A 27,917-nucleotide genomic window follows, 5' to 3' on the forward strand; every position below is an offset into this window, starting at 1 on the left:
AAGAGAAGAGAACAGAAGAATTAAAGTTGTATGCTACTAGGCCCAATATTCTGCACAGGGAACTAATGGGAAGCTCAGCTGAATGTTCCCAGGATAGCACTTGGGCCTCCATCGTCCCTTCTCCCCAGGGCATTCCTTTCTGACCATCAACCCCGGATGCCCAAACCAAATGCCCACCTGAGTCCTCGGGGTTACATCTTCCCTTGCCACAACACATAAGCTGTCAACCGTGAATCCTAAGTTGAAGTCTTAAAATATGTGGCTCCTGAGTTGGGTCGTGGGCAGGTCAGTGTAGGATGTGCCCTGGGATGCCGCCTCCTGTGGTGGTCTTAGTGGCTGTAACACCAGGAGGGGAGTACAGGGTGAGGTGCTGGATCAAACTACCTGCTGCGTGCCACCACGGTGACCAGAACTCTTTTTCTCTTGCCTGCCTTCTTGGCCTGTCTGCCCGCGGACCCGCCCCCCCGCCCTCCGCCCTCCATCTGTGACTGCTGGCTCACCTCTGCACAGCAGAAGTCCTCCAGCTCTGCGTCCTCTGAGGCCTCAGAAACCTGCCAGTCAGTTAGCGAGTGCAGCTCCCCAACCTCGGTCAGTACCCCACCCCCTCCTGACCAGGGGCGGTCACCAGAGCAGTGGGGGTTTGGGGGGGAGCCAGATTCAGCAAGAGAGCTGCTTGTACTGGCGCCTGTCTTTGTGAAGCATCCACCACGCACTTGTTGGGCCCAGCCAAGCCCGTATCTTTCTTGGAACACCCTGCCCCATCCCTGAACTGCTAGGATCCCTGAACTAGCACTGCTGCCCACCATTGATTCTGGCCTTGGCTGTGATTGCAAGCCAAAGGCTCCTGGCTGATGTGCACCCCCTGAGCCCCAACAACAAAAGGGGCCTCCCTAGTCATGCACAATAAGGCTAAGGGTGCTTGCCACACCTCGCAGGACTGGACCAAGGCTGGTCCCCACGAACAGCCCTCAGCCACCACCCTGCAGCGGAGAAAGGATCGTGTGGAGCACCTCCGAGACACTGAGCCTGGCCCTACTGGTGGAGGCACGGTGGGCTCCGGTGGAGAGGAGGTGCCACGAACCCGGATGTCCCCTGCCACCATAGCAGCCAAAGTAAGTGAACCAGTCCCAGGCTAGGCCCCGCCTTCACTCCAGGGTCATTGCCAGGCCGCCCAGCAGCTGGCCTTCCGGGCCTACTCCGTCCACCTTTATGGAACCATCTAGAGTCCCACAAGAGGGTGTAAGTGGAGAGTGAGGCTTATTTAGCCCACCATTTTCGCTACCCTCAGCATGGTGAGGAGGTGTCCCCTGCTGCCAGCGACCTAGCCATGGTGCTGACCCGCGGACTGAGCCTGGAACACCAGAAGAGCAGCCGGGACTCGCTGCAGTACTCCAGTGGCTACAGCACACAGACCACCACACCTTCCTGCTCCGAGGACACCATCCCTTCCCAAGGTAGGCCTGGAAGGAGGGGTGCCACTGGCTGGGCGTGCTTGCTGGTCCTTCACAGCCCCGGGACCCGCCCCACCAAGGCAGCTGGGATGAGAGCCATACACAAGATACTTCCCTCCCTCTCTGTCTCTCCCTTGAGTAGGTATGGGGTTCAGGGACAAACTTGGCCCAGGGCTCACCACCCCCTGTGTGTCTCCAGGCTCAGACTACGACTGCTACTCTGTGAACGGGGATGCAGACAGTGAAGGCCCCCCTGAGTTCGACAAATCCTCCACCATTCCTCGAAACAGCAACATCGCCCAGAACTACCGCCGCCTGATCCAGACCAAGCGCCCAGCCTCCACCGCGGGGCTGCCCACAGCGGGGCTGCCCACAGCCATGGGGCTGCCCTCCGGTGCACCTCCCGGTGTGGCCACCATCCGCCGCACACCCTCTACCAAGCCCACTGTGCGCCGCGCCCTGTCCAGCGCTGGCCCCATCCCCATCCGCCCACCCATTGTCCCTGTGAAGACACCAACCGTGCCCGACTCCCCTGGCTATGTGGGGCCTACGCGGGCAGGCAGTGAGGAATGCGTCTTCTACACAGACGAAGTGGCCTCACCTCTGGCTCCAGACCTGGTCAAAGCCTCCCCAAAGAGGCTCAGCCTGCCTAACACGGCCTGGGGCAGCCCGTCCCCAGAGGTAGCTAGCTACGGCGGGGCTGCGGTCGGGCTGGCAACCGAGGACGAAGAGCAGCAACTGGCTGCCAACAGGCACAGCCTGGTAGAGAAGCTCGGGGAGCTGGTGGCCGGTGCCCACGCCCTGGGCGAGGGCCAGTTCCCCTTCCCTACCGCCCTGTCAGCCACCCCTTCGGAGGAGACGCCCACTCCACCCCCTGCTGCCACCAGTGACCCCCCGGCCGAAGACATGCTGGTGGCCATTCGTCGCGGGGTCCGGCTGCGCAGGACTGTCACCAACGACAGGTCGGCGCCCCGCATCTTATGATGGTGCCGCCCACCCCTCCCCGTCTGGGCCTGGCACAAGGAGGTGGCCGGATCTGTGAGCAGCGGCCAGCCACTCTGAGCGGCGGCCCAGCCAGAAGACAAAGCAAGCATCAGGAGTGAGGCACAGCCACTTTAAGGAAAGAGACAGCCAGGCTGGATCTCAGCATCTCGCGGGAAGCGACTTCCCTCACACACCTCACCAGGACAGAGCCTGTTTTATACTTTCCTTACCTACACAAACCTCCTCTTCCTTCCGGCAGGCCCTGCTTCATCCAAACCCCAGAGCCCATAACCAAGGGCTGGGCCTGCTACATGGGGCCCCACCTGGCCTGGGGTCCACAACTCTCTTCCTCTGGCCCGGCTATCCTCCAGGGCCACATGCCCAGCTCTTTCCTTGAATGCTGGCTCCCTCTTCTCCCTGCCTGGGCCCTGTCCCATTTCCTCTTGCCTTTGCCCTGCCTCTCCCAGACTCCTCTCTTTGGGAGACAGGGTGGTCACGGAGGGGGCCAGGCACCCAATCAGCTGAGGATCTTTTTGTGACTGGGTTTAGGGACAGGCAGGCATTGGGAAGCCCAGCTCGCTCATGGTTAAGAGCCTGGAGGGAGGGAATGTAGGGGCCTTGTCTCAGGGGCCCCTCCAGTTCCCCTCCCCCTGTGAAGAGTAGCCAGTAGGGGTGAGGCAGGGCAGACAGGGAATGAGTCCAGAGCCCCGTATCAGGTGTTTTGGATGTCCTGTTCTTGTCTGGACACTTTGGCGCTTTAACTCTAGGGGCACCTTTGGGTTACAATTTCACCCATTGCTGGAGATAAGGGCTGGAGCATTAGATGGTGTGGGGGGTTATTCTATGACTGTAATAAAATGGAGCTGACCCTAGACAAGAACTGTGTGGGGCAAGCTGGTGGTACAGGGTGTATGTCTGAGTGCCTGAGAGAGAGGTGTGGGAGCCCCTCGGTGGGCTCGAAGCCAGAGAAGGGTAGGATCCCTCTCCCCAACCTGGGGGGAGCTACTCTTCTTGCCAGTGTCTGAAGTGTCGGTAGATTAAGGCTGGTGAGGGTAGGCCAGGGCCTCTGGCCAGTCTGCTGAGTTCCGAGCAAGCTGCAAGCCCAGCTTGGAGCAAGTATCAGAAGGTTGGTTTTGACTTTCTGTTGCCAGAGGCGACACCATCCCAAGAAAGTCTATGCCTACAGGCCTAGCTGGGGCTGGCAGCGGGGACCCGAGGAAGAGTGGGTCCTGCCTCCCTGTCAGCCCAAGTCCGAGCAAGTCAAAGCACGTAAGTGTAAGCCAGAGGAGAGATTCGGGAGGTAGAACAGGCAGCAGAGTCCAAGGCAGCATTCTGCCCGATCCCACAGGGAGGCCAGAGAGCATACCTTGGTCTCGAAGGAATGGAGTTGGGGCTGACCTGGGCCCAAGGTCATGGGTGCTCCAGTGCAGGGCAGCCCAGTAGGTCTGGCGAAGCAGAGATGGAGTTACCACAGGGCTCCCCGAGGCTGCTTAGTGAGTTATCTCCAGAGCCTGAGAGCTGGCCCACCAAACTCAGTTGTCACCAGAGCCCCCAAGTATAGAGTCCAGGAAAGCAAATGGCCAGATGTGGAACCCCGAGGCATATTTTGACTGCACCTTCCCCAACAGGGCTGTCAGAGCTGATGGAAAGAAAGGGATGCAGGATGTCAAGTGGGCAGGTGTGGTCCCTACACCCAGGGTGTGGCTGGGTCCAAGAGGATGGACTCACTGCCATCTGGGGACTCCAGGCCCTGACGGGGAGGGAGGCCAGGGACTTCCCAGGAAGAAGATGGGGTGGCATGCCCACCCCCACTTTTAGCATTCCCCTTCCCCCCCCCCAGGGCTGTACATATTCCATCCCCTTGTCTGACCCACAAGTGTCCTCCTCCACCACCACTTCCTCTAGTGCTCACCTCTCTCATAGGCCCGCCCTCGGGATCGGAGCCAACCATCCTGCATCACAGACTGGTTTGGGGGCTTCTTCACGTACATTTTATTTTATTTTTTTCATTTGTACAGCAAAACATTCTTTTCAAATGTGTCTTTTGACTGAAGTAACTTTTCTGGTGCTGTTAACTTGTCTTTTTTTTTTTTTAATTTATTTTGCCACCCCTCCTTGTTCTACTCACCCTCACCCTCCCCCCGACCCCCCACCCCCACCCCATCACTTTTATTCTGTTCTTTCCGCCAAGTTTGGGATAAATTCTCCCGCCCGCCCCGGTTTCCATCCTCTCCTTGATTTAAATAGTCACTGCTACAAAGTAACAAATGCACTGTGAAGATTCCAGTATTAATAAAGTGGTACTGTAGTTAACACCCCTGGCTCCCTCCTGGCTTCGCTCACCTCTGCTTCCTACCCCTGTGCCCTGGCCTTTGTCATCATCCCTGACCTGGAACTCCAAGCCATGTGTCATTGATTTACGTTCAGGGGCGGGGGGGGGGGACAACTTGGGCAAGGACCTAGGTTGGTCTTTGATGTGCTCCCATGCGGACTGTGGGGAAAGCCAGAGGAAGCGAACAAATATGGTCAAGAGGCACCTGGACACCCAAGCAGACATTACTTGGGCCTGCTGAGACATCGCGCGCTAAACAGGGCGGGAAGGGCCAAGTATTCAAGGGCCCCCGAGTAAGACCGCCCACTGTGGGCTCCAGACAGCCCCAGCCCTAGGGCAGAGCCAAGCCCACCCTTCCATCTCCAGAACTCAGACCCTCCAGGTTCGCCATCAGAGATGCAAGCCAAAACAAACAAATGGCCATTTAATAGAAAAAGGAGCCGGAAGAGCATCGTCGTGGCAAGATACGGCATTTGGTCGGTCCTCGGCCCAGCACCCCACAGTCAGCACAACTGAAAAGCCCCAGGAAGTCCTGGGATCCTAGGAGGCACCCCGTCGTTCTTGGCCACCCGTCTGTGGGGCAACAGTGTTTGCAGATTTCGGACCGGCCACCAGGCAGAGGTGGCTGTAAGGGATAGCAACCAGCCCTCCCCTCCACACCCCTCCCCCCGAGGCTCCGTGATGAGATCACTGAAGGCAGGAAGCCTGGGTGTGGAAGAGAAGGCCTTTCCTAAAGGGCGACCTACCCACCGTCCAGGAAAGTCTCAGATCCAAGCCAGTTTCTGAAACGCATCCAATGGCCCGACCCAGGGTCAACACACAGATTGCTCAGGGCAGCGGGCCATGGCTCGAGCTTGGAGACCTGGGCAGCGAGGTGGGGGTCTGCCGAGGCAAAGGGTACACATTTGTAGCTTTACATTGCATCAAGGACCCTGGACTGTGGGGATGGAGCCTCGGCAGCTCGCAGTCCTGCCATTTTAAGATGGGGCTTTGTTTACCTGCAAGAGACAAAGAAGACAAATTTTTTTAAAAAGTCTGCAGGACAGAGCAGCCGAACCACACACTCCTGCCTCCCGTACTCAGGGCCCAAGCCAGCTTCTAGAAACAGCCTGTCAATCAGAGGGCATCCCCAACACCCTCTGATTGACTCTGCCCACACATATGGACCCAGATCCCCTCGGCCTACAGTTGCCAGCCCCGCCCACCGGAAGCTCCTTACAGCAAGAGCAGTACAGCAGCTCCATGACCCGGAAGCAGTTGTCCAGCAAGGCTTTGGGCCGAACCAGCTTCAGGCTTAGGCCTGGAGTACTCAGGAGAGATAACACAGCTTCCACGTGAGGGCCAATCTCCACATCCTGAGAGGGAGGAAATCGTCAGGACAAATAAAGAAAAAGGGACCCCCACCACCAGAGAACCATGGCGGCTGGCTGCCTCAACAAAATACAACTTTCAAGGACCAAGAAAGCTGTGAGTGAGGCAGACACCCCTCACAGAGGTCTCTGCTTCTCTATCATCATGGAGTAATTAAGGGGTGGAGGGCTGGAGAGATGGCTTAGTGGTTAAGAGTACTGACTGCTCTTCTGAAGGTCCTGAGTTCAAATCCCAGCAACCACATGGTGGTGGCTCACAACCACCCGTAATGAGGTCTGATGCCCTCTTCTGGGGTGTCTGAAGACAGCTACAGTGTACTTACATATAATAAAGGAAGAAAGGAAGGAAGGAAGGAAGGAAGGAAGGAAGGAAGGAAGGAAGGAAGGAAGGAATTACACCAGTCAGGACAGGGAGGAGGCTGGGACCTCCTTATTACTCCAGCCTGGGAAAACTGCCCATCAGAAAGCAAAGACCTCTCTCTACCTAAGGAACGAGAGAAGAGTCATGAGGCTTCCTGGGACACCAGTCACACAGATAGAACTGAACTCTAAGTTCAGCTCCAAGCTCAGAGATCTTCACTTCACAACACTGAACAGAAAGGACGGTGTGGAGAGTGCTGTTGGCCCAGGGAAATCCAGAGTCATTGTAGAGGCATCATGGGAAAGCTAGGGCCTGAGCTACCTTCCCAAAGGTGTCCATAACTCAGACAAAGCAGCTTGGCTAAATGTTATGCCCCTAGCCCTCCAAAATACCCATAGTCCTACTCTTAAGATACCTGTGAATGTGACCCTTTTTGGAAATTGAGTTGACATAATTATCTCAAGTTTACATCATTGTGTATTTAGGGTAGATTGTAAACCCAATGACTAATTGGTGTTTTTCCGCCTCGGAGTTGGGAGTAGGACCTAGGGCCTTGTGCGTGTTAGAACAACTCTTTACATCCCCAGCCCTGGAAACGTTATAGTGAAAGATCATGAAGACAGAGAGGTACCGGCCAGGAGCCCCGTGAGGAGTGAGACAGAGGTCAGAGCCAAGGAATATGTAGCACCACCAAAGGATGGAAAAACCAAGGACCTTTCAGGGCCAGCTGGCCCTACGACATCTTGATTCCAGACCTCTGGTTTCCAATATGAGAAAATACAATTTGGTTTAAGTCACCCTGTTAAAGCTAATTCATTACAGCAGCCTAGAAAAGTCACAGCCAAAGGCAGAAAGAGGGTGGTGGAGGGGAAGGAGGCCCTGTACATAGCCCGGTTCCTGTCTAGGATGGATAAAGATGACCAAAACATAAATGTTCTCTTGCCTAGTGAGAGCTACTGCCACTGCTCCATCAGAGACACTCAAAGTCAGGGACAACAGGCAGGAGACATTCTCCCAAAAAAAACGGAAGAACAGCCTACAGCTAGACATGGTGACATGCACTGTAACCCCTCACTTAGGAAGCTGAAGGAGGAGGGACGTAAGCTGAAGCCAACCTGAACGAACTGAGACTCTGACCCTACAAACAAAACTAAAGGAAAAACTGGAAAGAGCTGACCCTGACCGGCAGCTCCTCAAAAAAAAAAAAAAAAGCTTATCACCGCAATCCCCCCATGAGCCAGGGTTTGAACTTAGGGCCTCACAAATGCTGGGCAAGCCCTCTGCTACTGAACTGTACTCTTAGCCAAATGGTTGAACCTCGCTGGCGTTGATTTGTTTGGGGGGTTCATTTTTTTATTTCATCCATTGTTGTTGTTTTAAGACAGCTCACTCTGTAGCTCCGACTACCTGGAACTCGATATGTGGACCAGGTTAGCCTTGAACTCACAGAGATCCATCTGCCTTTCCTGAGTCCTGGGATTAACCTCGACTCCTGGTTTTTTGTTTTGTTTCCGAGGCAAAGTCTGGGTATGTAACCTAGGCTGGCCCAAACTTACAAACCTCCTGCCACCCCCAGCTTGCCAGGCGTGGGGTTAGTCTGTTCAACTCGCTCCAAATCAATGGATAAAGTTTATCCATTGAAAACTTTACCAGAGTGCACACAGGACAAATGGTACATCACCATCTCAGAAACTGTACCAAAAGGAAAAGAAGAAGAAGAAAAAAAAAAGCAAATAAGTAATGGGAAAAAAAGACAGATTGCAGGTTGTTACTGGGAATGGAAAGAGGTGAGAAATGGCTGCTTCACGTATACAGTTTCCGACTGAGGTGATGGAAAGTGCCAGAAATGGATGGGTGGGTGGGGGTGGGGGTGATGTACAACCCTGTGAGTGTAATTAACACCGCCAAACCATGCGCTAAAAATAGTCAAGACGGTGGGCTTTACGTTATGATGCACGTTTGCTCCTTCTTGCCTCAGCCCCCACTCTCTGCTTTTTTTTAAGCTGACTTTTCCTTAAATTATTTTTTTATGCCTATGAGTGTGCGTACACATGTGTGTCCCATGTACGTGTGAGTGCCCATGGGGGCTAGTAGAGGCTGCTGGATTTCCTGGAGCTTCCATTGTGAACCAGCTGACTTGGGCATCCTCTTCAAGAGCAGTGAGGCATGCTCTTGACCACTGAGCCATCATCCCAGGCCCAGTTTCTTTCTTTCTTTTCTTTTCTTTTCTTTTCTTTTCTTTTGTTTTCTTTTCTTTCTTTTTTTTTTTTTTTTCTGGTTTTTTGAGACAGGGTTTCTCTGTGTAGCCCTGGCTGTCTTGGAACTCACTTTGTAGACCAGGCTGGCCTCGAACTCAGAAATTCGCCTGCCTCTGCCTCCTGAGTGCTGGGATTAAAGGCGTGTGCCACCATGCCCGGCCAGGCCCAGTTTCTTAAGAAAACAATGAAGGCGAGTTGGGGTGGGAATGTGAGACTAGAATAATGCAGAAGCCAGAAGCCAGACGTCTTCTGATAGATAGAGGAGATAGATGGAGATAGGTGGAGAGAGAGATAAAGGAGATGATAGATAGATAGATAGATAGATAGATAGATAGATGGGGAGATAGAGGAAATAGGATAAAGTCGCTGAATCCTTGTTTTACAGCTGGATAAGATGTAGGCTTACAAGTGATGATCTAAAAGCCGGAGAGTGAAACAACTTGTTGAAGGTTATACCGAAAAAAGGAAAAAAAAGAAAAAAAAAAAGAAGGTTATACCGATAGAAAAAAAAGCTAGTGTTCAGATACCAGGACCTGGCCTCTGACGTCACACTATCATGAGCAAAGACAGTAAGTGAAATTCATCCTGAAAGCTACCATCACAGACTACTAACAGTGTTAGGAAGAAGGAAGATTAAGGGCTGCTGCAAGCCAGGGGGTGGTGGGGCCTGCCTTTAATCCAAGCACTCTGGGAGGCAGATTTTTTTGGTGAGCTCAAGGTTGGGGCATGGGTGGGGCGGGGTGGAGGCAGGGGCTGGAGAGATGGCTCAGCGGTTAAGAGCACTGATTGCTCTTCCAGAGGTCTTCAGTTCAACTCCCAGCAACCACACACATGGTGGCTCACAACCATCTGTAATGGGAGCCAATGCCCTCTTCTGGTGTGTCTGAAGAGAGCAATAGTGTACTCATATACATTAAAAAAAAAAATTGGCTGCAGAGTTGGGGTATAGCTCAGTGGTAGAGGGAGAACCCAGTATACTGGCTAAGCTTCCAGCAGCCAGGAGGGGAAGGAAAAGGGACCAAACCCAATCACACCTGAGTAATATAACCATCTCCACGTACAGTGCCTCGGTCAGAGAGCCCAGGGCCAGAGTCAGAGGGCCGAGGTCTCACACTCTCCTGCCCAACCTCACCCCCATGAGCTTCTCGGCATCTGTTCGATGGGTAAAACAAAGGCAGAAAAGGTCCCTTCCTCAAGCCAGATCGATCAGCTTGACCAGGAAGCCCGTCTTGCTCACAAGCACAGAAGGGCAAGTCCCTCAGACCTTCATAGCAGGAACTGGGAGAACCATCCCAGGAGAAGTTCCAGACAGCTGCACAAACAGTCGCCTGTCCCCAAACCTGTCACCCTCAGAAGCTCCCAGCTGGTGTCAAAGGATCTGGCCCGTGGGCTGGGGAGGCCAGGCAGCTGGCTGAGCAGGGTCACGAGTATGTGTCCCAGCAGGTGTACACCAACGGCCCGAGGAGGTAGGGACTTGTCTGTCAGGTTACAACTCGAGAGGTTTTCCGTTGGACGATCAGATAGGTTTCGAGGATTGCTTCTGAGACAGGCTCTCACTCTGTAGACCAGATTGCCCTTGAACCTCACATCTCCCCCCCTTTAGCCTCCAGAGGGCTGGGTTACAGTCACGCCACACGCTATCTCTTTTCCTTCCCATGCTTTTTCTAAACTCAAGTCATAGTCGTTACGGCTCGCCCTCCACGCTCCACGGGCTTTTGATAAAAGCATGGTGTTGTGGGTCCACTGTCACCAGAGTTACACAGAAAGAACAGTTGCAATACTCTGAAAGTTCCTGTCAGTCCACCTTGTAACTGAACCTTTAGCTACTTTGTAGGTTCTTTTTTTCTTCCACCCTTCTCTACCCCCTAACACTAAATAGTAGAGAAAAGAGGATAGAGGGAAAAGGGGGTGACATTATCATTAGACTACTTTCTGCTGATTAGGGGTGTCAAATTGCTTGGGGCAAGTTTGATCTTCACCCACTGTCTGAATATCTAATTTCTTCTTCTCATCTCAACAAACTGCAACAAATGACATCTAACCACCAGCTTTCCAAAACAACCCTATCTATCCATCCATCCATCCAAACATCACACACTTGCAGAAACTATCTGCAGCTGACAAAACCATGCCCCTGCTAGAGCACGAGGCAAATCACAGTCAGCTGCTGTGGACAGTCGGAAGCTGCCCCATAGCCCACACCTGGGATTAAAATGCAGCCACATTCTTACAATATTTCTGTGTCTTTAAAGAAACGAAAAATTTCACTATCTTCCCCCTTCTTCCTTCTCCCCTTTCTAGAGGAGCCTCATTTTTCAGATACAGAGATGAAATTAGAAGATTCCCTGGCTTGTCTAAGACTCAGGACACAAGAGGCAAAGCCTATTCTACACAGCAAGTTTCAGGCCAGGCAGGGGCTTCAGAATGAAACTCTCTCAAACAAGCAAATAAACAATGTTGTCTTATGACGATGGCATGCCCGGTGCACCCATGAGTACACTAGTTACCTCACAACACCCTTACAAGGTCTAGCCAGCGTTGGTAGTCAACAGTGGGCAGAAGTAATTGGACTCAATGGGTTATAAAATAAAAACAATAATAAAAACAATTTTTTTTAAAGAGGGGCACTCAGGTAAGCTTGAAACAAGGTCTCACATCCTCTCCGTCCCATCCCTCCTGTGTCTCACTTGCTCAGCGCATGGCAGAACTCTCCCTTCTTAGCCCTTTGCCAGCAACCGCCAAACCCACACGCGCATGTGCACAGCTCACCATGAGGCTCCGCTGTACGTTCTCCAGCAATGTCTGAACCTCCTGCAGATACTTCCAGGACGGGTGGCCCTCGAGAAGCACCTCCATCACAGACTCGGTGGCATTGAGACTCACCAATACCCACAGGTACCGAAGCTCTCGCTCACTCACGTGAGCCTTCTGCTGCAGGGACAGGAGACATCGGTGACGCACAAGCATAGGCCTGAGGGCACGGACCACTCCCCTACCCCATGCATTCGCCACTGCCTGGGAGCCATCACAGTCCCCCACGGCGGCCAGCAGACAACCTTGGACCTAGGTTAGTGGCAGGCTTGCTTGCGTGGCTAGGGAAAGGCCCACGGTCAGTAGGACAACCTGCCAAGACCCACAAGCTTCTGAGTGCCTCGTGGCAGGCAGCGGCTCCCCACCCCAGGAAGGGTCCTCACCAGCCTTGTGATGTTGGCCACTCTGAGTACCCCCTCATAAGGCACAGCAATCCTGTAGTTGATGGGGAAGTAATGTTTCTAAGGAGGAACAAGAACAAGCCATGAGGTCCGAAGCAGAAACTGTTTAGACGGGGACCCCCAAGAGATGAACCCGCCCTAGCAGCGCTGACAACAGACAGGTCCTCTACTGAGAAGTCAGACAAGTGGGCCAAAAGACAGCTCTCTGTTTCCCTGGGACAAAGGAGGTGGGGGTGGGGGTGAGATGAGATACACAAGTCCTGTAAGGGCTGAAGTTGCAGGCCCAGGGTATGAACCCAGGATTTTCAAGAAGACATGGTACTTTGGAAGTGAAAAATATGGTTCATCTGATGCTACAAAGACAACCTTCGCACAGCTTGTGAACACACTAAACATCAGTGAGTCTAGAGTCTGACACCTTATTATTTATTGTTGTTATTAGTAGTGTGTGTCAGTCTGTCTGTCCGTGCGGGCATGGACATGACTCTCAGCACTGATGTGGAGGTCAAAGGTTAACTTTCAGGAGTTGGGTTCTCTCCTTTCACCTTGATGTGGGTTCTGGGAATTGAACTCGGGCCATCAGACTTGGGTACCGGGTGCCTTTTACTCACTGAGCCGTCCCACCAGCTCCATGGTGTACGCTCTCAGTTAGTGGGTTGTATGGTATCTGAATTACATCTCAATGAAGACAGAGATAGTCCTGTAGAGCTGGGCCTGTGCTTGTAACCCTAGCACTGGGAGGCTGAAGCAGGAAGATCTCAAGTTCAAAGCTCTCCTGGTTACCATGTACTGAAGCCGGTTCTTGTACTGCAGCTTGCCCCGAAGGTAGCCTGTAAGGTCGCACTCCTTATCTTGGGTCAGATTCCATATCTCCAAATTCTCGTTTCCCAAAGCCACATCAAGTAGGATTCCAAGACCTGTGGGGCACACCCAACGAGAGCCTGTGAGCGCGGGGCACTCCACCTGGTGTGCGCAGCTGTATCAACCACCATCCATTATCAAGCCTGACAAGGACTGAGGGGAAAGGCAGGGGCATGCAGAGCCCTAAGGAGGACTTGTCACCTGGCGTAGCAAGCACCCCCCCTCCCCCCCTCCAGCCACGGTCAGCATCCCCAGGGTGTGTTCTCCATTCTACCCTAGCTCCTGTTTTTGGGTAAGTACATCGTCCAGGTTCCAAGGCACCTCTCAGCCCTTTGCCTGGAGTGACAAGTTTTCAAAACTCGATTTTCTCCATTAGATGTAGCAGCAGGTCTTACAAGCTCTTTCCAGTCTGATGGCTCTGGGATGCTAAACAGACCCCCCTACACAGGTAGAACCGACAATAATGGGAAGTCTTTTGAAACAGTACCAGGCATTACCACTAGGTGCCACTGTGACCTCAAAAACAGCTCTTGGGAGCTGTACCCTTGCATGGAAAAAAAATATTTTGAGAGAATTTACAATGAATCTGAATAGGGATCGAGTGGATGAAAGAAACAAGGATGAAAGAGCAAGGGACAAACTCAAATGAAAGCAATTAGATGCAGTCTGAAACGAGAGAAACGGATCCACACACAAAGCCGACCAGGGACAAGGAAACGAAGAAGGCTTTTATGAGATAATGTCCTTTTAATAATCCTGATGCTGCCAAAAGGGTTCTCAGCCTGGAAATACATTTGGCCCGCTTAATAATGAAATGGCTTTAAACACTAAAACCTTTGACCCACTAAACTCATAAACTAGAAAGAAAACAGGAAAGATTTACTGACAACGACTTAAGCGGCATCATAGTTCCTTTGTTAAGATTAATTTTTCGATGGGAGAGACTACACGTGGTGATGTACATTACGGGGGAATGTTCAAGATATGCTCAACGGCCTTCCTAAGGAAGCCTGAGACAGTGATATCAGCAGCACAAAGGATGACTTCAACTTTATTAATTAACCTCCTGCACTTTGAAAAAAGAGATGCAAATAACTGTACCAGGTATCTGTGGGAGATTACTACTCTCATCCTTATGTGCTAGGACATAAGGATGTTGCCCTGGCTGACCTGGAACTATCTATGTAGACTAGACTAGCTGGAACTCACAGCAATGCCCTGGCTGCTGTGCCCTGGGTTCTGGGATTAAAGGTCTGAGCCATGTCTTGTTTAGTATCTGTTGTTGTTGTTGTCAAAAACAATAACTAACCTTTGCCTTTTCTTTTTTCTTTTTCTTTTTTCCTTTTTCTTTTGGTCAAGACAGCCAGGCAGGCTGACTTACCTCCCTCATTTGTTTTAAGTAGACATCACTAACTGGATCTCTCTCCTCTCACTTCCTGACACCTTGAAGATTTGGGGGCTTTGTATCTCCAGTGTCTGGGGGCCATGCTCCCTCTTAGTTTCTGTCCCCCATCTCCAGGATTGCCCTGCGCTTCCCACATGCTGGACTCTGTTTCCCCTGATACTTGGACCTACTCAGGCCCTGAACTCTACACAAACCACAGTTAGACCCTCTCTGTCTGCAGAACTCTTGACAACCACTTTCTTGCAAGGAGGCAAGTTTGTAAGAATCACCTAACACAGCACTGGGCTGAAGGGACAAATAAACACAACCAGTATTGGGCCTACAAGATGGCTCAGTGGGTAAAGGGGCTTGCTACCAAGCCTGATGACCTGAGTTCAGTCCCCAGGAACCCCATGGTAGAAGGAGAGAACTAACTCCTGCAAACTGCCCTCTGACCTCCACGCAGGCGCTGTGACACGCAAACCCCCTCCCGAACAAAATAAAATGTAAAATAAATTTAAATAAATAAACACAGTGCTGGGCCCATTAACATAGGCTTGCTTTTGGTCCCTGCCTTGCTTTGCAAACCCACACCGAGCCCACCCACTCCTGGAACCATCTGTCTGAGGCTTCGGCCCCAGCGGTGGACGTCCCCACCAGCACTACTTGCCTGAGTCCCTCATCACCTGGCCGGGTCATAGTTGTTGGGAACATGGAGAGCTTAAGCTGTAACTACAGCATGCCCTCAGGGACTGAGCCTTACACCTGAAGGGAGAGGTGGTTTCTGGGAATGGAAATGAAAGCAAGCAAGCAAGCAAGCACCTGAATCCCCTAGGGAGTTGGCTAAGGTACGGGTGGACCAACTCCACCCCACATTTCTGATCCGACAGGTGGAGAAGGCACCTCTGCATCGCACTCCTGGTTGAAAGTGACAGCCACTGAGAACCGTGGACCCGAGTGACACTTGCAGACTGGTAATCATAACGGCTACATCTGGTCCACAGGGATTGTACATTAAACAACAACAACAACAACAAGGCCTTCATCTCTCGGGGTGGGGTGTGCTATCCTATCCATAGTGAGCCTTCTTCCCTATCAGCAGTCAGTCAGCCACTATAGCCTGTCAGTCCATCCAGTCCTGCCCCATGAACCATATTGGCTTTACCCAAGGTGTCTTTAAGATAGGAGTCGGATCTATCCCAGCTGGGTTTTTTTTTTTTTTTTTTTTTTTTTTTTTTTTTTTTTGTCTCATTGACACCAGCTCGGAGCGCTATCCGGGAAGGGAAGCGTGAGTTGAGAAAAATGTCCCTATCAGATTGCCTGTGGGCAACTCTGTAGCATTTTCTTGGTTAATGATTGGCGTGGGTGGGCTCAGCTGGCAGGGAGAAGGGCCACGCCTAGATGGTGGTTCTGGCTGGTAGAAGAAAGCATGGAGCCATGGAAAGCAAGTCAGTGAGCGGCTTCTCTCCATAGTCTCTATTTCAACCCCCACTCCCCACCCCCACTCCCCACCCTGGCTTCCCTTCGGTGAGCTACAACTGTAAGCCGAAAGAAACCCCTCCTCACCGTGTCGCTTTGGAGCATGGTGTTTTATTACAGCAATGGAAGGCAAACTATGACAGGATCTTAGAATTACCAAAGCAACTGAGCCCGGCATGGCAGGCATGCAGCCTGTCCCTAAAAAGCCTGTCCGTGGGTGACCTGCTTCCCCCGGATGAAACACACTTTGCAGCCAGGCCGCCATTTCTAATTGCACGTGTTGTTTTCCTGCGTCCTCCACCAGGAGAAACTGGGGACCAGGCAGGGATGGCGTAGCTGTCACCCATAATGCTTTGCAACCCAGAAGCCACGCAGCCAGTGTCCCACTGACCCGGTCAGGCTTTCCTGTCTCCTCTCCCCCCCCCCCCCAGAGACATGAACCAGGATCTGGAAGCACAAGCTGAGGTATAAGGGCTTCCCCTGGCCCAGACACTGGTGGGGGGGGGGAAAGGGGTACATGTGCCCCCCAACAACAAGGTGGCCATTTCTACTGGGATAAATGAAGCTCATCACCTCCATTCCCACTGACCCATGTGAGTCTGTAAAATGGGTTGAACAGCATCCCCCCTCCCAAATTCTTACTCACCTGGAATCTAATAATGACTTTATTTGGAATGAGGCTCAGCTAAATAGGAGTGATTAAAGCAAAGGTTCTTAATGTGAGGTTGTCCTGGGCTTAAGGAGAGCCTAAGTCCAGTGGCTGGTGTTCCAGGAGAAAGATGTCGCAGAGGGAAAGGCCTTGCAGACGGAGACAGTGTGCAAACTGCTAATACTGCCACATGCTAATACCAGGAGCCACCAGAAGCTGGAGGAGGGGAAAAGACACCCCCCCCCCAGAGCCTTCAGAGGCTATGGTGACCAGTGACACCCTAATTTCAGCCCTCTAGTCCCCAGAACTAGGAGAAAATACATTGACAAAGCCGAGTCTCAAATTTGTAGTGATGTTACGGTAGCCTGACATCCTCCAGGGGTCCCCCAGATCCCCTGTAAGGTGGCTCCTGCCCTGCCAAGCTCTCCCCACAGCCAATTCTTGCCAAGTCCTGAGAGATGCCACCCGAAACACTCCTCCTTCATCCAGGCCTCCCTCTCCAGTCTCACTTCCCCTCAGACGGGCAAGCCTAGTGAGACGGCTCAGCCAGTACAGGCAACTTGCCACCAAGTCTGGCAACCTAAGACCTGGTGGAAGCAGAGAGCAGACCCTCTTTCTCCACCCATGACACACACACATCCCCCTTCCCAACACACTAAGTAAATAAAGCGATCATTTGGGGCTGGAGAGGTACCTCAGTGCACCAGAGCACTTCCTGCTCTTTTAGAGGACCCAAATTTGGTTCCCAGCACCCATGCCAGATGGCCGGAACCCCAGCTCCAGGGAGACCCCATCTCTGGCCTCCTAGGACACCAGCTCACTTATACATACCCACACGCACACACATAATTAAAAACTGATAAAACTAATTCTTTAAATGTAATCACTTCCCCCTCGGGAGCGGACCCTCAGCTCTCTAGTCCCCTAGTGCTCTGCCTGGCAACGCAGAGCTGGTGTTCAAGGTCTTGGGATCCTGAGTGGGGTCTGCCTGTCTAGCCAAGCCCCTCCAAGCTCCACCATTAAACCTCTGCACACTGTCTCTCCACTTGGGACACTGTCCCCATCCTCCTACCTCTCCCAGGATACCACCTAGCCTTTGGGTCCTCGAGATCTGGGGGACCTAGAGGATACCTTAACATCACCACAGATTTGTGACAGCTCTGTCAATGTAGTTTCTCCTAATTCTGGGAACTAGGTGTCTGAAATCAGGGTGTCACTGGTCACCATGGCCTCTGAAGGCTCTAGGGGGGGGGTCTTTTTGCCTCCTCCAGCTTCCAGTGACTCCCCGTGTTCCCTGACATGTGGCAAGACTTCCACCCCTGTCCACTAAGATGGGAAAGCTTCCAGAACACAGGTCTGACTGGGTCCTTCACCCGTTCTGAATGTCCCCACCTTATGTAGTGTCTATGCACCAGGAACAGAACGTGCCCAGCTCTTCTCAGAAGCCCTGTGGGTCTCAGCCCCTGCCCTCATTTATTTGGTACACAGTTCCTGGGTGCCTAACTTCAAGTCACAGCAGGGATGAGAGTCATGTCAAGTCATGACAGTGACTCACAGGTAGCTCAGTGGCTGCCACTGAGTCTTGGAGTCTGTGAGGGTCTCTGCCCGCCCGGCTTCCCACCCAGCGGGTACAGACACCCCAAGCAGGTCCTTTCCTGATTTCTGTCCTCATTTCACTTATTTTTCTCTTTACCAGGAGCACTGCTTGTTTTCTGCTTTCTAATTTTGACCTGTTATGGAGAGAGGCGTAGAGGGAAACTGGCTACCTTCTCCGGGGGCCCTTCTCTCCCAGGTGCTGGGCCTTCCCTACCCCCTCCCCACTGGCCACACCCAGGAAGATGGAAGCCTCTCTCCAGCACCTCTGTCCCCACCCTGCTCTCCAGAGCCAATGAAACTACAGAGGTGAGAAGCTGCCACCCACCCCAGTGCCTGCCCCATCCCGCACCGTTGCGCCCACTCAGCTCGTACCTCTGAGCCTGAGGTCAGAGGCAGGCAGAGCAGAGGGTGGCCATGGATCTCCCCCCATCCCTGAGGCTGCCTGCAACCCTTCTGGGAAGCATTTCAACCTCTTACCAGCAAGCACTGCCCTCGTTGCCGTGGTTACAGTAGAACCACCCACCCACCCACCAAGGCCTCCCAGGACAGGATCCCCAGGTATGACTCCCCAACGTCCAGTACTCACAGTATAACCAGGCGAGTCCCCAGGGCATGGTGGTGCACTGGGTGCCCCCTGAGAGCAGAGGCACTGTCCCCAGCAGTGTGTCCAGAGGCCTGAGCCAGGGACTACATGGCCTTAGGTCAGCAAAGGTGGCCACCAAGTCCAGGAAGGGCTGGCCCAGGCTGAGAGGGGGCAGATACTCCTGGGGTAGCTACCGCCCTATCTGCTTGGCAGGGCGGAGGACAGCCAGGGGGCGGTGACTGCCAGTCCCATTGCAGCTCAGGAACTGGTGTGAGACAGTGACTTTGAGGGTCTCAGGAGGAGGAGGAAGAGGAGGAGGAAGAGGAAGAAGAGAAGGGAGTCCCCAGCAGGCAGGCCTCTTGGAATCTGGGGCTGGGTAGCGCTTTCTCTGGTTTCTTCGGCTGCAGCTGCTCAGTGTGAAGTCTAGCTCTGGAAAAAGAAGGAGGAGAGAGAGACTGATTATGTAAGAGCATCCGCTGCCACTCAGCCACCAGCCAGGAAAGGAAGACCCACCGTGCCCACGGAGACACCCAGCCCTGCCTTCACACACAAGAAGGGACTCCGAGGCACCCCGGTGGCTGCCTGGAGCCAAGGAGTGAGTCTCCCAAGCCAGCCTGGCAGCCTTGAGCTGGGACTAAAAAGGAGCAGCAGCAGAGCCCACAAGCTAGGACGGCTGCCTGGAGGAGGTGAAGTGCCAGGTCAAATCCAAGTAATACGTGCTTCAGGGGAGGCTGTGGAGTGAAAGGTGTCCCACCCAGTGTCACTGCCATTTAGTTCCTTCCTGTCACCCATCTGTGTCCCCTGCCAGGTAAGAGCTGATGGGGCCAGTTTAATTTGAACTCCAGATAAACGAACACTCTTTCTAGTGAAGGATTTGATGTGCAATATCGTAGGCACCCAATATTGCATGGGGGGGCATGCTTGTGCCAATAAACAAGCAGACAAACGAAGAAATAAATATCATAGCCAGGCGTAGCACACAGCGGAGTAATCGCAGCACCCTAGAGATGGAAGCAGGAGGATGGAGAAGCCAGACAGAGCCACATAGCAAGATTCTGTCTCTAAAAAACAGACAGACAAAAGACTGGGTGTGGTGATGCATCTCTTTTAATCCTAGCAAAGGCAGAGGTTGATAGATCTCTGAGTTCGAGGCCAGCCTGGTCTATAGAGCTAGTTCCAGGACAACCAGGGCTACACTGGGGGTGGGAGGTGGGGTGGGGTGGGGGTGAGGAGTGTGTGTGTGAGGAATTCTGAGCCTGGCCTGCAGATGATCAACCCTGAAAGTCACACCCCGCCCCCAGGGTCCAGCAGATTGAGGGCTGTGGTTCATTTTCCAGATGAGGTGGAGGTGGCCAAGCTCGAAGATTTGGTTTCCTCACCGTGTGATTTGCCCTCCCTTAGCTCAGGAGAAATGACCACAATCTGAGGGCATGATGGGAACAGGTGTAGAGGGGGACACCTTCTCTATCCTTACATCCATGACACACAAACCCGCAGAATGTACCAAACTGACCCTCAGGCTCGGGGTGCAGCTTAGTGGTAGGGAAGTTGCTGGGTAGCCAAGAGGTCCTGAGGTCAAGCCCCGGCACAGACAGGAAGCAGAGAGACCAAGGCCAGTCTGGCCTGCCCATGGAATTCCTGGCCAAGGCTAGCCTGGGCTACATCAAGAGTTTCAGAGAAGCATGGGGCTACATAGTGAGACCCTGTCTGAAACAAAACAGCAAAGCAGCCGGCTAGCTTAAATCCTCTAAAGCAGGCAGGGCACATACAATAAAGCACATTATTCAAATTTACCCTGGGTAAAGACCCTGGACCTCAGCCCTGTTCCCTCTCCTCTCCCTGTTCTTCCTCCTTCTCCCCCATCCCACCCTGGTGACCTTCTTATTGTACGGTCACGATAGATACTAACTATGCCTCCCACCCCACCCGCACCAAGACATAGTCTCATATTAGCTCCAGTTGATTTCAAACTCACTGGCTATACATTCGAGGAAGACCTTGAACTTCTGACCTTCCCCTCTGTTCCTCCTCAACAGCTGGACTTTCAGGCATGCATTTACACAGTGACGGAGCTGGGACCCAGGACTTCAAGCAAGCCAGACAAACACTCTACCAACAAGTCCCCTCCCCAGCCCCAGTGAGATCTTTTCATTGTTATTTTGTGCATGCCAGCACATCCTTCACCCCCCAGACACCCCACCTTTGCTACTCTGTAGGGGATCCCACTTCCCCGGCAGTACTACAGCAACCCACCTGGTTCCTGTCCGGCATTTTCCACCCCCGCCCCCTGAATATCACACCCCAATACAATCTTGAAGTGTAGATTTTGCATCTCTTCCCTTTCATTTGACGCCATGAATTTGGGGTGCTGTCATGTTGACCCGTGTGTGGACAGTTTCCTCTTGTTTCCCTTGCTCGGTAATAGTCCCGTATGCCCACAGGTCACTGTGTGTCTACCCACCCATAAAGAAGCATCTGGGTCGATCTGGCCTTTGATGAGGATGAAGAAGGCTACAAGCCTCAGCGGACAGGCCTTGGTGTGGAGAAGGCTTCCTTCTCTTCTGAGTCCCACTGTCCTTCAGACCGTTGAGGTTCTGCATGCCAGCCACAGAGCCTGGGCTGTCCACCACCATCACTTATGCCTGAGCTCCCTGTGCTTCCTCACAAAGTCACACACAACCAAGAGGTTCTTCACCACGTCCAAATAGAAGAAACCCTGTTGTGCCTTCTCTGTGTGTTCGCGCAGACGCAGGTGCACGCCCGTAGGCACACACAGAGGACACAGGAGGATGCTGGGTGTCCAACTCTGTCACTCTCCACCTTATTTCTCTGAGGCAGGGTTTCTGGCTGGAACCTGCACCTAGGCTGGCTGCCAGAACACCACAGCTATCCTCTTGTCTATATCTGACACAGCCATGGGATTTGTGTAGCTGAGCCTGTTTTTTGTTTTTTTTTTTGTTGTTGTTGTTAGTTTGGTTTGCTTTGGTTTTTATTTTTTGTTTTTGCTTGGGTGCTACAAATTCAAACGCAGGCCCTCATGTGTGCACTGCGAAAGCTCTTCCCTGCTGAGCCAGGCCCCCAGCCCCTGTTGCAGCTTCTTCATTCAGGAGGGACTCTAGCCTTGAACCCCGCCCGTCATGCATCCCAGTCTGCCTGTTCCCAATGGGGAAGTCAGGTGGGGAAAAAGAGGCACAGCCAACCTCATGGGTCAACCACACGTCACACGGTGGCTCCCGTATGAGTGCCATTGAAATGAGAAAGCAGAAAGGACCCCCAAGGAAGCTGCCAAGAGGAAGGTGTCTGATGACAAGCTTTGATCTGGAGTCAGGCTCCTGGCTGTGGTAGTTTGAATGAGATGTCCCAGATATTAGGGTACCTGGTCCCACTTGGTCGTGTTGTTGGGGGCGGGGGGGCTTATGTGTGACTTTGTTGGAGGAAGTTTATCACTGGAAGCCTCCCTCCACTCCACTGTCATAGACAGTTTTTTTTGTTTGTTTGTTTTTGTTTTGTTTTTTAGATTTATTTATTTTATGTATATGCATACACTGCCACTCTCCTCAGACAGGCCAGAAGAGGGCATTGGATCTCATTACAGATGGCTGTGAGCCGCCATGTAGTTGCTGGAAATTGAACTCAGGACCTCTGGAAGAGCAGTCAGTGCTCTTAACCGCTGAGCCATCTCTCCAATCCTATCATAGACTCTTAAATCTCTGGAACCATAAGTTCAAATAAATTTTCCTATAAGTTGTCTTGGTCATGGTGGGTTTTTTTTTTCCACAGCAATGGAAAGTACTGTCTGGTAGCAGAAGGAAGTCCTACTTTAGAGCCCCCCAGGCCTTGCCCACCCTGGCGATGAGATCTAACTCGTGATTCCTGAATCCTCAACATTGACTTCCTTGGCTCCCAGGAGGGCAGGGCCTGCCTGGATTTCTCTGTCTCCGCGTCTCTGTCTCTGTCCCTGTCTCGGGGTGAGGATGGAGGTAGATGACGAATGTCTGCCTTTCCCAGTCCACCCCTACCCCCACCCCCACCCCTGGGGCTCACGGCATTATTGGGAAACTCGTGGAGAAAAAGGACAAAAAAATAGAGGAGGGTGGAGTGGTCAGCATAGTTCCGCGATGAAGAAGAGCAGTTTCAAAGTCACAGGAACAAGAAGCAAATAACAGGCTCACTAAGTCATGACTCCAGGGTCCTGGGTTGGGGGCAGGGTCAGAGAGAGGGCAGGTGCGGGGGGTCGGGGTGGGGAAGAAGGGGTGTATGAATAAATCTTCCATGGAGAGAAGCAAGGGCTTGCTTGCTTGTGGGACTTGGGAGGGATCAGCTACAGTTGGGTGTGTTTGTTTCTGCGGTCCTGAAGTTTGAATTCAGGGTTGTGAGCCTGCTAGATACTTGGGTAGTTCTTGACTTCTCCAAAGAGCTACATCCCCAACCCTTGATAGCATGGGGTGTCTTTGTTTGTTTGGGGTTGCCTGTTTGTTTTTGCGTTTGAGACAAGGTCTCAGGGTGTGGCCCCTGCTTGGCCTGGAACTCACCATATAGAGTAGACCACTCATAGAAATCCACCTGCCTCTGCCTCCCTCAATGCTAGGATTACAGGCCTGTACTATCATGCCTAGCTGATAAATGTTTTTGTTCGTTTATTTTTGTTTAAATTCCCGTATCTGGAAAGGGAAAAGGGACAAGAGATCTGCTGCTGATTATAATGCCACATTGAGCTATTTTATTCTTTAGATGAACAGAGAGAACTAGGGTTTTTTTTTGGGAGGGGTGGCTATTATTGGTTTATGGGGTTTTTGTTTTGTTTTGTTTTGTTTTTTAAGACAAGATCCCAGACTAGCTTCAAGTTCAAAGATGACCTTGAACTTCTGTTCCTCCCTCTCAGACCTCCTGTGCTGGGATTGCGGGAAGTGCTACCACTATCCTTTTATGTATGAACAGGGGTCAAAACTCAAGCATGGGACAAACTCTCGGCCAATTGTGCTATATCACAGCCCACATTTGGACTCTATTTTATTTTCTTTTTAAGGAACTCCTGTTTTTAGCTGTCGACCCAAACCAGGACCCTCTCACTCTCCCCTCCCTTGGGATGGCATGTAATTTCTGGTCTTTCCCATCCATCCCTGCCTGAGGATGAGAGCCTCCTCCTCTGGGAGGGTGGGGGGGGTGGGTAGGGGTGGGATGGGATCCGTGGCTTTGAGCTCTGGAGGCAGTTTGGCAGCACAGAAGACAAACAAGGAATGTCAGGATGTACAAATCCTGGAGAGTTCCCAGGAAGCCTTCCATCAGCTCTGGGACAATTACTATACAATAGAGGTGAGAAGTGTTTGTTTTTTACAGTCTAGAGACTAAGATGAGCTGATCCAGGCTGCCTGAGCTCAGCTGCTCCTGTCTAGGCTTGGTTCATCCAGGTTGGGCTCAGATAATCTGGGTTGATCTCATCTGGTCTAGGATGTTCCTGCCTGGGCTAATCCTGATCCAGGCTAATCTCTACTCTGGACACACCTAGAACTCTGCTGATTCCGACTGGGCACTCAAACCTAAACTGGGCTCAGCGGGTCCAGGTTGGGCACTGCTGGTTCAAGCTGGATTCAGCCCAGCCAGTCTGCTGACTAATGCAGAGTAGCCCCGCTCCTGCTGGTGAGTTTGCAGAGGGCTGACTGATCTAGGATCACATCCGTAGGGATAGCCTAGGCTAAAATTTCCCAGCGGAAGCAGAGTTCGGGGAAAGGGAGCAAGTCCAAGTCTCAGAACAATGACACCAACCACCTCTGTCACTTGAAGAAGCAAGACTACTTTCTGTTGAAAGGATAAGAGCTACATTGTAAGGCCTTGGATGGGCGTAGATAAACAGCTGGGGCCATATTTGCAACACATCTATTACACCTACCTGGAACATTCTGGAACATTCTTCTCTCCCAAAGAGGCCAGGCATGACCTGAAAGTATTAGGGGGCAGGATACTGGGTCACCTGACTTGCCTGGCCACTTTTCTTTAAGTAGGACAAGCCCCAAAAGACTTCAGAGACATTCCTTACAAGCCCACATCCTAGGGATGAGAAATGGAGACCTAGAGGGGGGAGGGAACTGGCCCTAAGTCATATCCGGCCCTCCCAACCCCGGGTTTCCTCCTGGGAACTAAGCCATGGCCCCTTAAGAATGTAGGAGGCTCAGGCAGTGAGCTCAGGGCTGGATCAGCAGATGTTCTAAACAGGGAGGAGGTGGAAGAAAGTGGGACTGAGCTTAAGACACAGATAAAGGGAGGCAGCTGGGGGCGGTAATGCTCTTAGAAGGTAAGAGCAGGAGGATGAAGAGTTCAAGGTCATCCTTGGCTACAAGGGAAAGATAAAGACCAATGGATCAGGCAGGGTTCATAGACAGTTCCTGTATCTGCTTTTTTTTTTTTAATTTTTATTTTTTATTTTTAAATGTGCTTTTATATTATATTATTCTGTCTGCCTCTCTTTCTCTCTGTCTCTGTCTCTGTCTCTCTCTCTCTCTCTCTCTGTGCGTGTGTGTGTGTGTGTGTGTGCGTGTGCATGTGTGTGTGTGTGTGTGTGTGAGAGAGAGAGAGAGAGACAGAGACAGAGACAGAGACAGAGACAGAGACAGAGACAGAGATGACAGGGCAAACGTGCAAACGTGGAACTGATTCTCTCATTCCACAATTCAGGCCATCCAGCTTTTGTGGCAATTGCTTTTTACCCCCTGAGCCACCTTGCCAGCCCTCTTTCCTTTTCCTTCCTTCCTTCCTCCCTCCCTCCCTCCTTCCTTTTTTCCTTCTTTCCTCTCCTTCCTCTCTCTCCTTTCTAAGACAAGGCCTCACACCACCCAGGCTGGCCTCAGACTTGGATAAACTTGAACTAACTCCTTGAACCCTCGGCCTCCACTGCCAAGGGTTAGAATCACAGCCTTGCATTACCACACAGTGCCCACTCGGCTTCGGCTTCACGTTCACCCTAGGCAAAGCGCTCTACCACTGAGCTACATTCCTGGCCCCCCAGAACCTATATTTCTGAGAAATATCTCATCTGTTCCTCCCTTCCTACCAAGGAAATAGGATTTCAACTCTGGGGCATGAATTTATCACTTAGAGGTACTACTCCATCTCCTCCTCCAACAAGTCATTCACTGGCTCTTGATTTTGGTTTGTTCTCCTGTCCAATTCTGGCAACTGCCTATCTACTCTCTATCTCTATGGATTGGGTTGATTGGACATTTCATATGGATAGAATTGCACAGCACACAGTACTGTCCCCTTGGCTGCTCTCACTTAGCACCATGTTCCCAAGATTCATTCATCCATAGCATCTTAGGATGCTATGTCGAGTCACTTCCAGACCAGTGGGATGGCTCGCTAGGTAAAAGCGCTTGTCACCAGCGTGACAACATAAGAACCTTTCCTGTGCTTTGTGAGAGAGAACTGACTTCCATAAGTTGTTCTCTAAGCCATGGCATGTGGGTATGCGCACACATGCACACAAAATAAATAAAATGTAAGGGCTGGAGAGATGACTCAAGGGTTCAGAGCACTTCCTGTGCTTCCAGAGGACCAAGGTTCAGTTCCCAGCATCCATACTGAGCAGCTCATAACAAACTAGAATTTCAAGGGATCTGATATCCTGCCTGGCCTCCGTGGGCACCTGCACACACATGGCCTACCTTTCACACAAACACACACATACAAAAAAATTACTATTTTCTTAAGTTACGTCACTCGAAATTCATATGCTGAAGTCCAACACAACTAATATGATGGTATCTGGAGATGAGGCTTTCAGAAAGCGAGTAGGGTTAATAAAGGCCTTAGAGGCTGCTCTTCCAAAGGACCTGGGTTCAATTCCCAGCACCCACATCGCAGTTCACAACAATCTATAACTCCAGTTCCTGAGGAACGGATGCTCTCTTCTGTCATCTTTTGGCACCTCACACTTGTGGTGCACAGAGAGACATATATGTAGGCTAAACATCCATACGTGTGATTTTTTAAATTTTTGTATTTATTTGTTCATTTTCCCTTATGTATATATGTGTGTGCCTAAGTATATGTATGTGTGTGTGTGTGTGTGCATTGTATATGCACAGACAAAAGCTCATGAGGCCAGAGGGCATTAGATGCCTTGGAACTGGAGTTACAGCTGATTATGAACCTGATATATAGGTTCTGGGAACCAAAAGAACCAAACACATATCTTCTCCAAAAGCAACAAGTATTGTAAACTGCTAAGCCATCTCTCCAGCCCCTGACTATTTGTTTCTTCTGAGGTAGTCATGGGTCATGAACCTCCTGGTCTACTTGGTTCCTTTGTCTTCATGGTAGTGGGGCATTTACTGAAGCTATTTTTTAAAAAAAGATTTAGTGTGTGTGTGTGTGTGTGTGTGTGTGTGTGCGCGTATGAGTACATTGTAGCTGTCTTCAGACACAGAGAAGAGGGGATCAGATCCCATTACAGATGGTTGTGAGCCACCATGTGGTTGCTGGGAATTGAACTCAGGACCTCTGGAAAAGCAATCAGTGCTCTCAACTGCTGGGCCATCTCTCCAGCCCTTTTAAAAGACTTATTTATTTTATGTATGTGAGTGAGTGAAGACACTGTCTCTGTCTTCATGCACACCAGAAGAGGGCATCAGATCCCATTACAGATGGTTGTAAGCCACCATGTAGTTGCTGGGAATTGAACTCAGGACCTCTGGAAAAGCAATCAGTGCTCTTAACCACTGAGCCATCTCTCCAGCCCCCCTGAAGCCATTTTTTTTTTTAAGGCTGATTGAGGTACAATTGATAGAAGTAAAGCTCACCCTCCAAGTGGACAAGTTTGAAACTGCACTATTTGGGACCGGAGAGTTGGCTCTGCAGTAAAGAGCACTTGTTGCTCTTTCAGAGGATCTGAATTTGATACTCAACTCCCATGCTGGGCCTTTTACAACTCCCTGTGACTCCACATTCTCTTCTGACCTCCAATGGCACCTGCACTCACATGGCAGACACAGACACACACATAAGTAAAACAAACTTTTTTTTAAAAAAAAAGAAAATGTAGACTATTTCTATCCCTCCCCAAAGTTCCCTTGGATCTCCTTGCACCTAGCCTTCTGCACTAATCTGGCTTCTATCTTTAGAGTTTGACCTTTTCCAGAATCTTCTATGGTGGAATCGTATAGTTCATTATCCTCTTTGTCCTGTTATTTCTTGCTTGGCAGATGCTTTGAGGAGTCGCCATGCTGGTGAGGGTGTTAGTGGTGTGATCCTTGCCTGTCTGAGCAGTGGCCCATTGTGCAACCATCTGTTTCTGCATTTGTCACTTGACGGGTGTTAGAGTGGCTTCCAGGGCTTTGTAATTATGGACAAAGCTGCAATTCACAATGTACATAGGTTGTTAGGGTCTGGATATGGTTTCTGC

At 51.5% G+C, this 27,917-nt stretch overlaps 2 protein-coding genes and 1 long non-coding RNA gene across 11 annotated transcripts in view; 2 read left to right on the top strand and 1 right to left on the bottom strand.

The window, feature by feature from the left end:
• Mtss2 (MTSS I-BAR domain containing 2) overlaps positions 1 to 4,750 on the top strand; it is a 19,514-nt gene extending 14,764 nt beyond the window's left edge. For 3 of the 5 annotated variants that reach the window (XM_029532378.1, XM_029532379.1, XM_029532380.1), the window contains 4 exons: positions 511 to 588; positions 936 to 1,112; positions 1,289 to 1,454; positions 1,651 to 4,584. In XM_029532378.1, the coding sequence (XP_029388238.1) occupies positions 511 to 588; positions 936 to 1,112; positions 1,289 to 1,454; positions 1,651 to 2,435 (1,206 nt within the window). In that variant the 3' untranslated portion in view covers positions 2,436 to 4,584. Of the gene's footprint in view, positions 1 to 510; positions 589 to 935; positions 1,113 to 1,288; positions 1,455 to 1,650 lie in introns of all 5 variants that reach the window. The other 2 variants (XM_021220336.2, XM_021220337.2) reach the window with 2 other exon arrangements.
• Il34 (interleukin 34) overlaps positions 4,711 to 27,917 on the bottom strand; it is a 68,198-nt gene continuing 44,991 nt past the window's right edge. For 3 of the 5 annotated variants that reach the window (XM_021220776.2, XM_029532381.1, XM_029532382.1), the window contains 6 exons: positions 18,524 to 18,949; positions 12,752 to 12,885; positions 11,951 to 12,028; positions 11,526 to 11,687; positions 5,987 to 6,122; positions 4,711 to 5,765 (listed from right to left, as the gene is read on the bottom strand). In XM_021220776.2, the coding sequence (XP_021076435.1) occupies positions 5,596 to 5,765; positions 5,987 to 6,122; positions 11,526 to 11,687; positions 11,951 to 12,028; positions 12,752 to 12,885; positions 18,524 to 18,551 (708 nt within the window). In that variant the 5' untranslated portion in view covers positions 18,552 to 18,949 and the 3' untranslated portion in view covers positions 4,711 to 5,595. The remainder of the gene's footprint in view (positions 5,766 to 5,986; positions 6,123 to 11,525; positions 11,688 to 11,950; positions 12,029 to 12,751; positions 12,886 to 18,523; positions 18,950 to 27,917) is intronic. The other 2 variants (XM_021220777.2, XM_029532383.1) reach the window with 2 other exon arrangements.
• Positions 18,297 to 21,917, top strand: LOC110337716. The gene is made up of 3 exons (XR_003842625.1): positions 18,297 to 18,495; positions 18,928 to 19,328; positions 20,557 to 21,917. It is a non-coding gene; the product is annotated as an uncharacterized LOC110337716 (long non-coding RNA).

The sequence above is a fragment of the Mus pahari genome, chromosome 20, assembly GCF_900095145.1.
Source record: "Mus pahari chromosome 20, PAHARI_EIJ_v1.1, whole genome shotgun sequence".
Taxonomy (NCBI): Eukaryota; Metazoa; Chordata; class Mammalia; order Rodentia; family Muridae; genus Mus; species Mus pahari.